This window comes from Mustela lutreola, chromosome 7, assembly GCF_030435805.1.
Source record: "Mustela lutreola isolate mMusLut2 chromosome 7, mMusLut2.pri, whole genome shotgun sequence".
Classification (NCBI taxonomy): Eukaryota; Metazoa; Chordata; class Mammalia; order Carnivora; family Mustelidae; genus Mustela; species Mustela lutreola.
In genome coordinates this window covers 76,240,115-76,258,883 of record NC_081296.1, presented here as the reverse complement: position 1 = coordinate 76,258,883, position 18,769 = coordinate 76,240,115, and the positions used below count along the sequence as shown (strand labels likewise).

The 18,769-nt window shown below is 34.9% G+C and overlaps 1 protein-coding gene across 2 annotated transcripts in view; it reads right to left on the bottom strand.

Moving 5' to 3' along the window:
• AP4E1 (adaptor related protein complex 4 subunit epsilon 1) overlaps window positions 1–18,769 on the bottom strand; it is a 61,153-nt gene that overhangs the window by 40,326 nt on the left and 2,058 nt on the right. For both annotated transcript variants that reach the window (XR_009355573.1, XM_059181538.1), the window contains exons 3-9: window positions 17,555–17,626; window positions 13,871–13,994; window positions 10,181–10,254; window positions 9,171–9,292; window positions 5,918–6,077; window positions 4,108–4,274; window positions 1,141–1,214 (exon numbers count right to left, since the gene is read on the bottom strand). Coding sequence is in view for 1 of the 2 variants with exons in the window: in XM_059181538.1 (XP_059037521.1) it covers window positions 1,141–1,214; window positions 4,108–4,274; window positions 5,918–6,077; window positions 9,171–9,292; window positions 10,181–10,254; window positions 13,871–13,994; window positions 17,555–17,626 (793 nt within the window). In the remaining variant the exon portion in view is untranslated. The remainder of the gene's footprint in view (window positions 1–1,140; window positions 1,215–4,107; window positions 4,275–5,917; window positions 6,078–9,170; window positions 9,293–10,180; window positions 10,255–13,870; window positions 13,995–17,554; window positions 17,627–18,769) is intronic.

Genomic DNA, 18,769 nt, shown 5'->3' with positions numbered 1-18,769 from the left:
TAGTCTTATACTGCAATCCTTTCTCCTTATTCCTACTCCATCCTTGTCAAGCACTTTTCTTACAGTTAAACTAATGCAATTTCTGCCCCCTAGTCAATCCTACGTTTCTACAATCATTGTCTTTAAAGATCCACAGTTTACCACTGTCTTGAAGAACAAGTAATGGTCTTCCGCCCCTACTTCACAGTATTTTACTAGATTTTACTAGATTAAGAAATGACTTCTCATTTGAGTTACTCTCTCAATGTCTCTTTACTGGTCTTCTCCAGAGCATGCAAAATTCAAACTTTTATTTTGCTTCTGAATACTTCCAAATACCCCAATTTCTTTACTGAGCTTTTTCAAAGTAATCAATAAAGAACTAAAGTTCCTCCCTCTGGCTATTAAGAGTGGAAGTTTTTTGGTTACGTTCCTAAGTTCTCCACCTCCAAATTGCTCATCTCGTATTATTAGATTACTTTATAAAACTGTATACAACACATATATAAATATTATTATATACGTATATATGTTATACGTCTTTGTCTATACCCTTCTCTTCCTTCAGTTGACTTCTTAAATATCATTTTTCCAGAAAAATCTTCCTGTTCCTCCTCTCACTTATAGCTGGCTGCTACAGCACCCTATAATTCTCCTTTGTAACATTTATATCACCTGTCCTTTTCCATCTGGTCTGTGAGGTCAATGATAATACTATTTTATTCACAACTGTATTCTAAGCACTTTGCACAGGGCCTGACAAAAAACAGAAATTTAAGCAATATTTGATGACCAGTTGACTGATTTATTTGAGAACTGTCTTCCTAAGTATGGAACAGACCTACTGGGTTATGCTTATAGTCAATTAGATGTTTAGTGAATACTTTCAATATAAAAACAATTTCTCTTAAAAAATGAAATAATTAGAAAAGAGAGAGATAACTTTAATAATGAATTTAGGTCAACATTTTAAATAATGCCATAATTTCAAATTATTTGTTAGTTATCTAATGCTTGCACTGAAAAATAATAACCCAAAGAATCATTTTAAAAATTAACATATACAATTCTTTTGGAATTTATAGTATTCTAACACACATTTTGTTACACTCCTGGAAAACACTGTTAATCATTAGAGTAGCATTTACATATGTTACCTACCATATGTGACATTGTGATTTAACTCGGCTCTTCGTAAGGATTCATCAAGAACATCATACATTAATTCACTTGTCCTGTTTAAAAGATATTTTATTTGCAGTAGAATTATAGTATTATAACTCAATAAAACAGTTTTTCAAACTTCTCTCTCTTTAAAACTGAGGATCTACAGAAAAGAAGTGAAAGAAATTCATTTTATGAACTTAATAGAACTTCACTTCTTTAAGATTCCATTTGTTCTTTTTCATGAGTTTAATTCCCTGCTTTATCAAAGCTAACTAAAGTCAATCAACTCTTTCCTCTACCTGTACCTAGTCTATAATCAGGCTTCTGTTTGAATATCTTTATAATTTTATTTATAGTAAAATATGCTACCTGTTTCAAATTACTACTGTAAAATGTCACACATCCAGATTATTCCAGATGGTAACCACACAGTCTTTAAAAAATATTCAAACAGTAGTCTTTCTTTGAATAGCACCAGGTTCTCTGGAAAAAAAATTTCAACTTTCATTTACATTAAATATGAAGAGATCACATCTTATGAAAAGGGTTTCTATCATTCCTGTATCTTTGTGGTTACTGATTACAGTTACAGTAACTGGGCTGAGGTAGATACTATAAGAAAATGCAGTGCTTTGTAGAGCACTCTGCCTCCCAACCTAGAAAAATCTTCTGCAAGAGGTCAGTGTGAAACTATGGCTTCTCAACTGGCATTTCTGTTTCAGATTCAAAAAGCAATAACAGAAAAAAAACTACATCACATACAATACACAGAGTAGTCTTGCAGAGAAACTACACTGTAAAACAAACAAAGAGATCAAAATAATGTGAGGCGACACAAATAACTTGTGATGTATGTTACACCTTTTTCAGAAAATTTGTTTTTTCCAAATATACAGTTATAAAATTTAATCTGAAGTGCATGTGCTTTTATTCTGTCTTGACTAAAGGGTAACTACCCAGTGGGAATCCAGAACCATATTCTAAAATCCCTCATTTTATTGTGTAAGCACTTTTTCTAGACAGTAACCACAAAGCAGACATTACAACCCTCCCCCTCACCCCAAATTTGGTAATTCTACACTTAGATTACAGTCTAGTCTTCTATATTTTAAAAGCCAATGTCTGGCATAAGAGTCATAATTAACCACATGAAAATGTGGAAACATCTGCAGACATGATCAAGCAACATTAATACCCTAAGACAAAGAATGCTATAAAATACAAGAAAATATTCAAACAGACAAAAGAATATAAATATAAAAAGACTTTTCCAGTAAATTAGCTCTTTCAATTAAATACACTGGAATCCTGTTATAAAATAACATTTTTACTTGCCACACTGAGCTAAGCGTGGTTTAAGAAATACAAGATTTGTGTTAACAGAAAATGTCAGAGTTGGGACAAAAAAGGAGAAAATATTCTAATATTCCACAACATCATAAGAGTTTCCCTCTTTATTCATTTCACTGAGCCTAATTCTATTCAACTGAGCTCTCTGGAGGTAAGCACTCTCTTTGTACATAAGCTTTGTAACTTTGTACATAATCCCTAAATTCATCCATAAAGGAAGTAAGAAAAATAATGAGTTAATGAATTTAGTAAATTCACTAAATGCCTCCAAAGTCACTGGATCTTTTTAGACCAGTAAGGTCTAGTTGCATTACCATGAAATTCATGATTTTAAAACAGAATTCCAGTGAACTCCAACTAGAGCCACACAACAGGAGATGCTGGATTATATAAAATAAAATTAGGACAAACATTTGTAATGTGCATATCTACTCCCATCACCTCCAGTTTTTTCACTTAGGTTTCATCAGGAATTGAGATTCAGAAACACAGAAAAAGTAACATAGCAATACCAGGAGTGATACAGTCCAATTGGCTCTCATTAGGAGCTCCAGGGAAATGCAAACTGACATGACACTGACAAGGCACTAGGAGGAGCAAGAGCCTAGAAGACAATCCCTTCCTAAAGACAGGCTAAAGAATTAGAAGGTACCCAAATGCACAGAGAAGAACCATTTCTCATAAAGTCAAAACACCGATTAGCAAAATTATTTTTGCAAATATTTTCTTAAGAGAGAAACACATTAAGGACTCAAGCCATGGTCCTTGCTCTCAAGGGAACTAAAATTTAGTTGGGCTTGCTCTTGAACAGTTCAGGAAAAAAATTTTAAAATATGTGGCACACACACAAATATATAGAGAGTGATAAAGAATAATAACACAAATGCAAATAATTGATGTCTCTAGGAAAAGGGTTTAAGGAAGCTTCTTGTACTGTTCTTGGAACTTTTCTGTAAGTTTGAAAACTATGGCAAAATATATATCATTGAAAAGACACCCATAAAAATTATATTAAAAAAAAAAAGAGTAACTTAGACAAATGAATTAAAATGAAGCACTCACATCCAACCAGAGCAAGAGTCAGCAAACTAAAGTCTGCAGGCCTATCCTGGCTGGATGTTTGTTTTTGTACAGTTTTCACATTTTTAGATGATTGGGGGAAAAAGATCAAAAGAATATTTCACAATACATAAAGATTATATGAAATTCAGGTTTAACATCCATAAATTTTTTTGGAACACAGCAATGTTCATTCATTTATGGATTGTCCTTTTGAGTTATACAATAGCAGGCTTGAATGGCTGCAAGAGACAACATACACCCACAAAGCTTAAAATATTTATTGTCTGGCCCTATTGTCTGAAACTTTCTGGCCCAGAAAGTTTCCCAATCCCTAAACTAGAATGATTAAGAAACTTCATGAAAGATATGGAGCCTCAGAGGTCCCTTTCTCTATGAGCAGGATTTAGATAAGCAGAGAGCCAGGATTATCCTATCCTAGCAACCTGTTATATCCTTCCTACGGCGGTTTATTTAACATTGGGAGAATCTGATTTATGAAACTTCTAGATGAAGGCTATCAAGGTATCAAGTTTACTTAGAACAGTTTACCTTTGATCATCTTTTCCTAGAAGTCCTAGTATTCGCAAAAGCTGGATTTGTAACCATGGTGCTGGCACACTGTGGTAATTGAAATCTACTGGGAGCTTTCCTCCAACTACTTGCTTCAGTATTGTTACAAAACTCCCCGTCAAGTCTTTATATCCAGATGAATTCTCCTATATCCAAAAAACGAAACAAAAAATCTTCTGTTAATGTCTTAACAAATATAAAATAGACCTGGTTGAAATGCCATACAGAATCTAACTTAGATTATATCTATATGCTCACTTAGAAATTTCAGGTGCACATTTAATGAAACAGTACTCCAATCTAATTAGATTTCCTCCTTGATGAAACTGCTCTAGCTACCTGATCCAAAGCTGAATCATTCCCCAAAAAACTTCCACCAATAGCTACCTGTACCCACACAGAGTCTTAATCACATTTCATAATTTCTTATAATTATATCTTATATAGAAATTTTACTAACCAATATCAGCAATTAAATCAAAAAGGGGAATGAAAGGTACACTGATAAGGGGCATTATTTCTACTTTTGATGAAGATCAAGGCCTGTTTGCAGTCTCTGAACTTTGTTTGCAAAAGACTTCTCATGTAAACGATCTGTGTTCTGGGTGGAAGAGCTCATAGCAGTCAAGTCTACTCAAACATTCAAACCTCCCAGAATCAGTGCATCTGCCTTTTAAAAATTAATTAATCCTACAGTATTTAAACATACCTGTGTTTCTGAATGAGTGTGCTTTGATTATCTATCTGACTAATCTCTTGAACTGGGGAAATTACATACACATTCCTCAAAGTAAACATCAGATTCTTCATGGTAGTTTTTAATTTCATTATCAAGGATACCTTTTTGGAAGGGAAATAATAGCTCTTTCAAAGTTTAGTAAACATTAGAGGAAAATAAGATTTAACATCAAATATCTATTTTATACCAATATATTTTGGAGCACAATGCATAAAAATGAACACAATCTTCAATTCTGTCATTGTAAACTGAATTCAATAAATATGCCATTTTGTTTTATAATAGTCATCAAGTCTCTCACATATACATAAAACATACAAAGGTTTTCAGGCAATCGACTGGGGCTGAATTAGTATAAATCTATATCACCATTTAGAAAAGTTTACCATACCATTCAACATTCCTTTAACATCTGACACAGTATCAATGTAAGGAGTCAACACTGTAGTCTATATACCTTGCACTGGCTCTCCTTATTTCTAGAAAGTCATTAGACTTCTCATGAAGTTGTATGAAAGAAAGTCACTGCTTCGGGCACCTGGGTGGCTCAGTTGGTTAAATGTCTGACTTCAGTTCAGGTCACAATCTAGGAGTCCAAGAATCTGGCCCCACACACCAGGCCCCAAGTAGGGCTCCGCGCCCAGCAGGGAGTCTACTTCTCCTTCTCCCTCTGGCCCTCCCCCTGCTCGTGCTCTCTCTCTCTCTCTCTGATATATAAGTTATTTAATTTAAAAGAAAGTCACTGCTTGAAAAACAACAAATATGGATATTTCAATCACCTCCTATAGCTACCATTTTTCTATGTGTCTTTAGTAACTTAAAAAACTTAGTCATTTAAAAAAGAGACTAACTCTGTAATGTGCCTACAACTCATGCTATCAAACAACTTGCAAAAATTACTATTAAAGAGTCAGTAATAAAAACCTGAAATGTTAATTCAGCATTTTACTGAAAAATCTGAGTTTCCATTTAATTCCATAATTAACATTTTTTTATAACTACCTTTTTCTAATAGCAACTGCTCAGTATCTCCTAAAATTTCCAACTTACCTTAATCATCCTAAAGTATATGTGCAAAGAAGCAGCCATGACCCCAACATCTCTGTCACAAAGTGCTTTCCGAAACTTAATGTGAATATGCTGTACTTGATTAGGAGCAATGAGATAGAATTTATATAATGCCAGAACAGCTTTTCTTCGTATAATCTCCCTAAAGATAAAAAATAAAATCTAAACAAACCATCTGAATTGTCAGGCATTTAGTTGGAAAAGATTGTAGATGAAATGATTCCAAGATAGCAGTTATTACCTTAATCTAAAAAGAAAGAATTACTCATTTTTGTTCATTTCTTTATTCTAATCCACTAAACTATAAAAAGTGGTTATCTCCAGGAGGTAAGAGCTCAAGAGACTAAACACCCATGTTATACATTTCTGTAGTTACATAATTTTTGGTAACAAGCATGCATTTATTATTTTTGAAACCAGAACAAACAAGGAAAATAAACAAACTTTTTTTCATTAACATATAATGTATTATTTGCCCCAGGGGTACAGGTCTGTGAATCATCAGGCTTACACATTTCACAGAACTCACCATATCTCATATCCTCCCCAATATGAATAAACTCTTTAATTCCCTAATTCCATTTTTTGAAAGCCCTCTCTCTAGAAATTAGGAAAGAATCAACAATTCTAACTTATAAAGGTAGTTCTGTCTACTAATAAACAGTCTCTTTATTAATATTGGAAATCTCATTAATATTTTACCTTCTATTATTTCTTTTTTTGTACCATGGGCAAGCATATTCCAAATACTTTAGGGAGGCAGGGCAATAGAAAGGGAGACTCACATTAAAAGATGTTACTCTTCCCCTTGCCCAACTCATGTTTCAAAAATGTCATTACAATGAAGAGGAAAGTAGGAACACCTGGGTGTCTCAGTGGGTTGAGTGTCTGCCTTCAGCTTAGGTCATGATCTTGGGGTCCTGGAATGAAGCCCCACATTGGGCTCCCTGCTCAGTGGGAGCCTATCCCTCCCACCCTCTTCCTGCTCTTCCTTACACTCTCTTTCTCAAGTAAAACCTTAAAAAAAAATGAAAAGGAAAGTACACACTAATCCTACACTTAATTTTTAACAGATAATGTCTAGCACACAAGAAGCAAAATGAGAAGTTGCTATCCTATGTTCTATTGTAATTTCCAAGGAAGTATATCCCTTGTTATTCTCACTCATGCCTCCTTCTAAATATAGCATATTTGTGGGGCACCTGGGTGGCTCAGTGGGTTAAGCCTCTGCCTTCAGCTCAGGTCATGATCTCAGGGTCCTGGGATCAAGTCCCGTATCCGGGTCTCTGCTCAGCGGGGAGCCTGCTTCCCTCTCTCTCTCTCTCTGCCTGCCTCTCTGTCTACTGTGATTTCTCTCTGCCAAATAAATAAATAAATAAAATCTTTAAATATATATATATATAGCATATTTGCAGGCTATGCTGGCAGTGCTCATAACAGCAGCAAGTGTCACAAAAGTGAAGTATTTACTTTTAGGATTCCTTAATAAGTATTTCTGTTACCTAAAAATCATAGAATCTCAAATTGAGATTATTCAATGCAATCCAATATGTTCCACTCAAAAATACCTTTTAGAATATTCCTAACAAATGTCAAATTTAGCTTCTTTTAATTTCCATTAACAAGCAACTCACTACCTTCCTAGGCAAACTATGCCAGGGCGGAAAATTCTTTTTCCAGAGAAAGCAAAAGCAGATTAACAACAGATTTGCCCTCAATATTATTAATACTATGGTGCCTATAAACTACATCTCAGTATATGTATTGCTATTAAGGGTTAACAAATATCAGTTCTGAGAAAGAATAGGTAAACGAGATGATGAAATGTAAACACTCAACAGGCTCAGGAATCTGCAGGCCTGGCCCTTTGTGGTGGTACCAACAAAAGACATCAGGAGACCTGGATTGAGGCCATAGGTCTGGCATGGTGAAATCAAAAGTCAAGGCCAACCATCATCTTTGTGACATCCACTGGCCTACCTATAGCTCTGACCCATGTTCTTCTGCATGGAGTTAGGTATGGCCGTAATGGCAGAAGCAGAGTTTCAAAAAGTCTAACTGGTGAAAAACAGGAGAGGCCAGGATTTGAAATTAGAGTACATGAGGAGCAATAAGGAAAAATTCAGTTCTCAGAAGGATTTCACACAAAGGCTAAGTATTTAATTATCACAAAACAGTGGGGATAAGAGAAATTTACATAAAAATAATGCTCTGCTATGATCAGATCAACCAGTAATTATCTAAGAAAAACTGTATTTTATTTCCAGTAATTAATTGTCTATAGCCACCATTTGTTCTGAACACACATCTGACATAAATAAAACATTAACAAAAAATATTAAGAATGTACGTATAACTAAAATATTGTAATCACCAAAAAAAAAAAAAAAGGAAAAAGTGATTGCAAACTTTTTCCTAGCTCTAAAGGTTATAAAGTTACGGAACTTCGTCAAGAACAGAACAAAAATGAAATAACAAAACAAAAAGGGGCGCCTGGGTGGTTCAGTCAGTTAAGCATCTGCCTGCGGCTCAGGTCATGATCCTGGAGTCCCAGGATCGAGTCCCACATCAGGCTCCCTGCTCATCAGACAGCCTGCTTTTCCCTCTCCCTGCTTGTGCTCTCTTGCTCTCACTCTCACTCTCTCTTAGATAAATAAATAAAATCTTTAAAAAAAATAATAACTTGTGAAAAAGTAAGTCAAACTGATAAGGAGAGTTAAGGAATCTTATAAGATAGGATTAGCAAAATACTGTAAGTTAAGGTTTATCTGGATACATTCTGCTATAAAATAGAATTTGAACACTACAATTTTGCTATGAAAGCAACCTCAACACACTGAAGGTCTGCATTCATAGCTCTTGAACCACTACCAGATTTTTTCCATTATGTCACTTTATCCTCAAAACAACTCTGTGAAAACTAACATGCTTCAACCAACCCCATATAGCCAAAGGAAAAAGAGGACCACTGCTGGTTAGTGGTAGAACTGGGAGAAAAGCCATGGATTCCTGACACTAAACCTCACTGCCTCTCAGTTTAAATTTAGAAAGCTACCTGGCATTTTCTCGAACCCACATAAAATGAAGGACAATGCTATTAGGGATTTTTGCATTATATCTGGCAATCAAAGGATATCTTCCACCCTGACAGCATTAAGTTATAATAAAATTTTTAGTATAAATTTTTGTTTTGAAATATATAGTATAGAGAGGTACCCCAAAATAATTTACTTACTTAGAATGCTGAAGTTTATCTTCAATTAATGGAAGAACAGCTGGAATCATTTCTCGAGGGAAAATCTGGCTGACGATAGTAAGAGCCATACATACTTCTACCAGGTTAGTGCTCTGCAAGTCCTGATGTAATGATTAAGCAAACAAAACATTCAGTGCAAATCTTGAAATTTAGGGTTAGTGAGTTCAACATTGCAATGGTCCTACATGTATATAGTTTTCTACTAACTTTGTAATTAATTTGTACATTCAGAATAGATCCTAGGGAAAAAGACAACAGCCAGAAACATGCATCTGACTAAAAGTCTAGAGATTTGCGGGGCGCCTAGGTGGCTCAGTGGGTTAAGCCTCTGCCTTCAGCTCAGATCATGATATCAGGGTCCTGGGATCGAGCCCTGCATTGGGCTCTCTGCTCAGCCAGGAGCCTGCTTCCTCCACTCTCTCTCTCTGCCTGCCTGTCTGCCTACTTGTGATCTCTGTCTAATAAATAAATAAAGTCTTTAAAAAAATAAAAATAAAAACAATAAAAGTCTAGAGATTTGCTTTCAAATGAAACCATAACAGCAGTAGGAGAATGTTTCACTTAACCCCTACAACTGGGTTAAGGTCTATTATTAGCCTCATTTTACAAACTCAGAAACTGATCTAAAAGATCTTTCTAGGGGTGCCTAGGTGGCTCAGTGGGTTAAAGCGCCTGCCTTGGACTCAGGTCATGATCTCAGGGTCCTGGGACTGAGCCCTGCATCAGGCTCTCTGCTCAGCAGGGAGCCTGCTTCCCCCTCTCTCTCTGCCTGCCTCTCTGCCTACTTGGGAACTCTGTCTGTCAAATAAATAAATAAAATGGTTTAAAAATAAATTAATAATTAATTTTTTAAAATAAAGATCTTTCTAAGCCCATTCTGTAAGCCTGGCTTCTTCTAAAAATATCTAATTCAGTATGATTGAGGTAAAATGTCAGATACCTGGAAGACTAATATCAGACTTCATATTTACCAACATATAATATAGTACCTTTACAACTGTATTCACAAGGAGAAGCAGCAGTTCATGATTTTCATGTAGGAATAAAGAAACAGCCAAATAACCTATAAAATTGGAGGGGGAAAGTCTCATTATTACCTAATAAAAATGAACTTTTCTCAAGAAATTAAACAAAGCAATAATATATTTAAAAATTTAAGTGTCAAAGATAACAGCTTCAGGTTAACTATAAAGACAGATTGCAAAATATGAGGTTCAAAAACTTCAGGAAGATTTCAGATGTTCTTCATCCTGAAATCTTTCATAATTAAGTATCACAGGATATACCTGAAACAGAAAAGAGGTTCTCTGTACTAACTTGAAGTCCTATAAATGACGTAAGAAATACATCTTCTATCTTCTGTGCATATCTCTACACAATCAGTCAAAACATTTTCTATCTTGTAATCAAACATACAACTGTTGAAAAACTAAAAGCTACTGTAGTTACTAGGGAGTTACTGGCAAATTGTTATTATTGAATGAGCCACCCCCTACCATTGCATATGATGTAAATCATAAATTAAGCCATAAACAATACCTTATTTTCTCAATATGAAGATACACTATTGAAGGAATAACAGTTGTAGAGGAAAGAAACACTGTCTAGCACATTAAATGGAATCATTGATTTAAGTAAGCATTTTTATTTCAATATTAAAAAGGACATCTTACGATTGAGGACATAAATTAATACTATGACAGATGCATGTACATGGACTCTAGATACTCCATGTCACTTTCTTGTCACCCTTCATACTGATAAATATTTGTTAGACAGTTACTATGGATCAGTACATTACAAGCCTCACCTCATTCAATCCTTACCACTCTATGAAGTCTTATTATCCCCCAAAAGAATATGAGGCCCATAAAGGGTAACTGCACAAAGTCTATGGCTAGTACATGGTGGAGCCAGCACTCAAACCCAGTCAGTAGGAGTTAACTTATGTTTTAATCCCTATGCTGTCCTGTCTCTCCACACAGTTTACACTGAGGTCCTATTCCCTGACTTCCATCCTCACTGTTTTCCATTCTTCTCAATTCTTTCAGTCCTCTCATTAGGGAGTCTAACTGTCCTCACCATTATCCACACACTGTGTGTGTGTCTGCTGGGAATCATGGGAAAGCTGTTAGAAACCACCTATTCTCACAACCAAGAAGTAGCACCATGACAAAGAAAAAAGACTATAACCAGGGGCAAAAAAGAGATGAGAAAAACATTAGGGAGCATTTAAAGAGATTAGGTCTTACAGAATGCTGAGAACTCATGTGATCAGCCAAGATATCACCCACACCCAAGTCACCAATATCAGGGTATGAGAAGATGAACAAATTCAAAGATCATCTCAAGAAAACCTTAATTTTATCTGTTACAAAGAATATCCTTAACTATTTTGACTCTCAGGAAATAGGGGAGAGAATATTTGGTGACTCAAAAGATGAAAAGTTTCCAGAAGAAAAGAATAATGACTATGATTAAGGAATATGTTTGATATAAAAGTGTAACATAGAATAAGAATATAAGCTTTGACTCATACATACTTGGGTTTACATTCAGGATCCACCCTTTATTAGCTGTATGACCTTAGACAAGTGACTTAACCTTTCTAAGCCTCAGTTTTGTCCTATCTCCCAAGATAAAGCACCTAACATCATGTCTGATTTAATGTACCAAAATGTATTTTATTCAATTATATTTCTAAAAAAAAATAAGAAGGTGTCTCCATCAGAGAAAGCAACAAAATTAGTCTTATACATCTCAGGAAAGCTGAAGAGGCAATAGCACCAGAGTGAAGACATATAAAAGGTTTAAATGCTATCTTAGGGGTGCCTGGGTGGCTCAGTTGGTTAAGCAATGCCTTCAGCTTAGGTCATGATCCGGGAGTTCCAGGATTGAGACTCACATTGTGCTCCCAGATCCACAGGGAGTGTGCTTCTCCCTCTGACATTCTCCCTCTCATGCTCGCTCTCACTGTCTCTCTCAAATAAATAAATAAAAACTTTTAAATAAATAAATAAAGTTATCTTAAAAAAAAATTTCTACTCATTAGCACACATAAAAAATGTCAATACCTATAGATAAATGTCTTTCCACATGGCAATAAAATATTTCCCTAAGACCATAAACCTCAATAAAAATGACTCTGAGGTCTCTGTTAAAATAAGTTTTCATAATTATGCATAACACCTGTACAAGCTTATTCACTGCAACATTATTTACAAGAGCAAAAAATAAAAAATAACCCATATGTCTACCAACAGAGACCTGATGGAAAAAACTATAGCCTATCCATCCATCCAATGAAAATGATGCAACTGTATAGAAGTATGAAGATTTCAAAACAAGGTGTAGAATAATCTAGATAGCCATGTTATCTTTTGCATAAGAGAGAGTGTTTGAGTATACCGGTGCATTTGCTTGTTTTACAAAAAAAAACAATGGAAAGATTAATCAGAAACTAATGAAAATGTTACCTATAGGAGTTAAGGAACAAACTGGGTAAGAGAGGTCAGAGATAAAAGTCAGACTTCTTTGATTATACCTTTTTATAAGGACCTAACTTTTGAACAATTTTTAAAATAAAATTAAGTAGAAAATGAAAAAAATTATATGACCGTCTAAGAAGCACAACATAGCAACAGCTATACAAAATCACAGCACCAACCATTTCATATTGACTGCCTATTGTTTTCAAATTTTCCCTGCCTTTAGGGATCTTAGAATTAGTTAGAGAGCTAAAAACATTAATAAAACATTAATATATGAAAAGGCAACATCATAAGATAACAGATGGTAAAAGCCATCCAGGTAATCACAAATGAGTAAAACTTGATTTGGAGTACAATGAGGGACAGACAGCATGCCAGAAGACATTCCCCTTGGAGGGAAGAATACAACAAATCTCAAAGAGTGGAGTGAGTTTCAATAAATAGAATACTGGGTGCACCTGGTCTTAAAATCTTCCCCAAAATATCTCTCTCCTCCACCCCATCATCTGACAGAGGTGAATATAATTTGTGAAGAATGCTGGTCCTTGAAAACATGACATTATCAACTGTTTTGAATAAAGAACATGTTGTACTCCTATAATACTCTCACGTGTTTCCTTCTTGGATTCTGATACACAGCTAAACCTACATGAGCAAAAGATTTAAGCCCTTATTTAAAAGGATATCTCCTAATAGCCCTAATATTAAGAAGACAAAACTTTTTAAGAGATACCTCTAATCCTCACAGCTAACATTTATGAAACTAAGAAGAGTATATTTTAAATTATTCAAGTCAATTTCAGTTTTTATTCTATAAGGAAACTTTTCTGATCATTGAATTGATGAGGTCAGGCAGAATTTAAAATCAGCTTTGCTGAGATATAATTTACACACAAGAAAATGCATTCATTTTTAAGTGTATGCCTTAATGAGTTTTGACAAATACAGACAGTCATCCAACAATCACAAAAATAGGTAATTTTTAATCTCCATAACCCCATAATGCTATGGATCAGTAAGAGTAATTTCACTTACAGATTTGAGTTTTTGAAGTGTTCTCTTTTAAAGCTTTGGAAATTACAAGGCAGTTTTCTAAAAACACCCTATATACTCACCATCATTGATTTTACCTAGTTCCTGGCACTTTAAGTGCAACATTAAGTACAAAAACCTTACACACATACATACCTACTCTTTTTTCTAAAAGGTTTCCTTGTTGTGCCAACTTGATTGCATGTATGTAGCCAAAGGAAGCATCATATCCAAGCATTTCACAATATATAAGTCTCACCATACATTCCTTCATCATTTTCTGCAAAACAAAATATCCAGTAACTGAATAAATAAATAGAATACTTTGATATTAAGTCTTAAATTATGTTGCATTTCACAGGGAGATCTCTTAATCCTGGCACTGAAGAAATAAAATATACATATTATAAATTCATAATCTGAAGTCAAACTTTATAAATAGAGGTTGCTCCAAAACTTAGCTTACTAACAGTTTAAGTAAAATTATTTTAACATTTTGTTAGTGGCAACATTATAAAATGAATCAACCATAGCTATTTCTTTTTTTATTTTTAAGACTTATTTATTTATTTGAGAGAGCACACACGTGCACAAGCAGGATGAGTGGCAGAGGGAGAAGGAGCAAGAGACTCTTTTTTTTTTAAATAATTTTTTAAGGATTATTTATTTATTTATTTATTTGGCAGAGAGAGAGATCACAAGCAGGCAGAGAGAGATGGGGAGCAGGCTCCCTGCTGAGCAGAGAGCCCAATGCGGGGCTCAATCCCAGGACCCTGAGATCATGACCTGAGCCAAAGGCAGACACTTAACCGCTGAGCCACCTAGGCACCCTGCAAGCAAGAGACTCTTAAGCAGGCTCTACACTCAGCACGGAGCCCGACACCAGGCTTGATCTCACAACCCCCAGATCATGACTGAACCAAAAACAAAAGTTGGACACTCAACCGATTGAGCCATCCAGGCACCCGAACTATAGCTCTTCCTAATTCTAGGTGTCTCTGTGGTTATAATATGAGACACATGATCTTCAGGCAAAATTTTACCCATGGTATTATGACTTGGCTTCTAGATTGGAGCACATAATTTTAATATTCTTTGCTAAATGAAAACATCTATAAAATTCCCATAAGTTAGTAATAATTTGTAAAGAAAATGTTTACATTTAAAAACCAGGCTACACCCAGACTTTCTTCAGAATTATTTTACTGTAAAGAAAATGTTTACATTTAAAAACCAAACTGCACCCAGACTTTCTTCAGAATTATTTTACTGTACATAATATGCAATAGTTTGTTTTACTGGCATTCTCTTTAAATAACTCTCAGTAATTAGGAACAGAAGGCATGATATCATTAATGCTATACCTATTCCAACATTTAATTTTTTTTTAAAGATTTTATTTATTTATTTGAGAGAGAGACAGTGAGAGAGAGCATGAGCGAGGAGAAGGTCAAGAGGGAGAAGCAGACTCCCCGTGGAGCTGGGAGCCTGATGCGGGACTCGATCCCAGGACTCCGGGATCATGACCTGAGCTGAAGGCAGTCGTCCAACCAACTGAGCCACCCAGGCATCCCGCAACATTTAATTTTTTAACTGGGTCTTTCAGTATTTCTAACAGAAGCTAATAAGTTGTTTTAGGAGATTCTATAATTTGTTTTATTAGTATAATAATATTTGCATTTTCAACATTCATAGCAAATTTTAATCATAAATTTAAAATATAAATAAAACATGCTTTAATATAAGTCCACAGCCCATTTTAATATCTAAAAATTAACTAGGTCATGGGGCACCTGGGTGGCTCAGTGGGTTAAAGCCTCTGCCTTCGGCTTAGGTCACGATCCCAGGGTCCTGGGATCGAGCCCTGCATCATGCTCTCTGCTCTGCAGGGAGACTGCTTCCTCCTCTCTCTCTCTGCCAGACTCTCTGTCTACTTCTGATCTCTGTCAAATAAATAAATAAAATCTTTAAAAAAAAAATAAAAATAAAAGAATAAAAAAATAAAAATTAGCTAGGTTAGTGTATTATACAAAATACTTAGAAAATAATAAGTATTTTTAAGTAAGGATAATAATATTTACCAATTCATATTTATAAATGTATGTATTTATATACATATATATATATACACACACATATATTTATATACATAAACGTGAAGAGTTTTAAAAGAAACCATAGGAAAATCCTTGGAAAATAAGATTTAATTCAGGTCACTTATGTTTAAAGTAGTAACAATTAATTCATTAGTATATTAAGACTACTAAACATGGAAAAAAACAAGCTTAAAAGATACTGGAAGTTCCTCTTAAAAGGCTTCCACATCAATTAGGAGTGAAAGTATTCATCTAATCCATTAAATTTCATCCCTAGTTTTGTAACTTTCTATAGCATACATTTTTATTCTCCTAGTTTATGAGAAGAAAGTCCATTCCCTACTGCAGAATTATTTTTTTTTTTTTACAATTTCTCTAACAAACTCTCATGGAACCTCTACCCAACCACCTCAGAGACAGACTACAAAGCATGCCCAGAGGCACCTGGGTGGCTCAGTTGGTTAAGCATACCACTTACAATTTTGGCTCAGGTCATGACCTCAGGGTCATGGAAGGAGCCTGCATGGGACTCCATGTTGAGGGTGGAGCATGCTTGGAATTCCCTCTCTCCTCTCTCTACCCCTCCCGCATCATGCTTGCTCTCTCTCTAATTTAAAAAAAACCATGCCCGGAGCTGGATAGCCATAATTATTATAAAATCTACCATCCAAAATCTGGCTCCCTAAGTTCTACCTATTTATCTTATTTCTCCAGGTGTGTCAATAAAAATGGAAATCAAACAAAGTAAAAGGAAAGAAACCATTTCTGCTTAACATTTCTATCAAGTATCACGAATAAATACACAATGATTTCATACATATATACACATACATATACATATATACACACACATAAATATATCAGATTAACTATGCTTTGAGGTTCATTTTTCCAAATATTACTATGATCATAAAAGGAAATATATACATTCTCTTAAGCTATAAAAATGTTATTCATGTACATGATCGTGTGTTCATGCAAAATATTCACCCTAATATTCTTATTAGAAGAGGGAGAATACTCACTAAATATTTGCTGAATAATGTTGCTTGGCAAAATCTCATTATATGAAACCACATGAAAATTGAAAGGAAAAAAAAAAAACTTAGATCTTAATGAAACTATGTAGGGACAGTGGCCTGCACAGAGGCTACTCATTAAATAGATGCTAAAAAGGCTTTTTGAGAAATCAAGTTATATGGCTCAAGTTCTAAAATAACTGGAACTTGATTTCACTGTTGTGCAATACAGTGTTTTACAGCAAGAAAACCATTTTCTACCTCATTCACCTATATTCTAAGATGTAGAAGAGCAAAATGAGAAATCTGTAATATACCAATTCAGGACTGAAAATATTACTTTAAATAAATGATATAGCATAACATTTTCCCAGTACACAACACTAAAACAATAAGATCAGCACTGGGGTCCCATGAGTATTGCCACATTTATGTAATTATCATGCTGGCACTGAATTGGCATCAATCAAGCAAGCCTTGCTCTAGTGCAGCCAGTAAATAATAAAAAGCTAACTAACAATGCTAAAATAAACAACTGTATGCCTGTAAACAAAACAAAACAAAACAAAAAAGCTTAAGCTTGTGTCTGACCTGCTACCATCCATAACTAATTGTGACTATGATAAATTAGATTTTAGCAACTGATCAATTAGATGCCACTACAGACTCCATAGTGGACCTGATTTCAAATATTAAATGTGCTGGCACTGACTATGCAAACTCACCAGTGTTGTTGTAGGAGCAGAAACAGTTGCTTTCAGACTACTCAGTTCCTGCTGGATTAGTTTCTCTTCCTCCTAAAAAAATGAAAGTAATTAAATGCACGAATAATGGTCTTTTCAAACTGCAGCAGTAGTTCTTAGAAGGAAAAATATAATTTATAATGCTTTCAACAAAAAGTAAATGTTATTTTAAAGGACAGTTATAAAAATTACATGCTTAAGATTAGCCTAAACGCATTTCTCCAAACCCTCCCAATCATTCCTGTAAAGAATAATCCACCGTTCCTTTTTCCTTCACTTAACTACTGTCCTCTCAAGGACAGATTAGCAGAAAATGTTTTGTTTTGTTTTCCTTTGTTTTGAATTCAAGGTAGAGAGAAAGAAGAAATTTTTCATGTACTCATCCAGGATAAGGGTCTCACACCTTCCCTTTAAGAATAAAAAGTCCTGGGGTGCCCCGGCTGGCTCAGTCAGTGGAGCATCCAACTCTTCATCTTGGGGTTCTGAGTTTGAGCCCCACAATAGGTATAGAGATAACTTAAGAATAAAAAAAAAATCTTAATAAGTAAAGTAAAAAGTCTTCATAGAATAGAGAAATAGGATATGAGGGAAGAAACAGAAATAGGTCTTTTTCCCCTTAAGCTATACTCTTCCCTCTTCTTTTCTCACTATTCCTCACATCCTTTCCTTCAACTCCCATCTCTCTCTCTCATATACACAAGTACATCAATGTGATCACTTCTGCTGCCTCCATTGTATCTCATCTCCTTAGCACACTTGAATATTGGCCCCATTTTAAATTACACATTAAATTACACATTTAAATTATCTTTAAATCACACATTCAATCAGCAGATGTCCAGCAGGTAGCTTACTCAAGTACTACTCCTGAGGTACTGCCACATTTAGATACCCTATGTACAGTTCCAAACTACAATTTAAGACCAAAAATATTTTTTTTAATTTCACTCAGAATCTCACAGAAATGAGTAAAGGACAAAATATTAAGACAAACAATATTATGTCCATAAATAACGATTTCTGACTGTGAAGGAGAAATACAGCATCCAGTAGAGCATCATCTTATTTCAACTTAAAAAGAATGTTTTAGGGGCGCCTGGGTGGCTCAGTGAGTTAAAGCCTCTGCCTTCAGCTCGGGTCATGATCCCAGGGCCCTGGGATTGAGTCCCCTGGGATTGAGTCTGCTTAGCAGGGAGC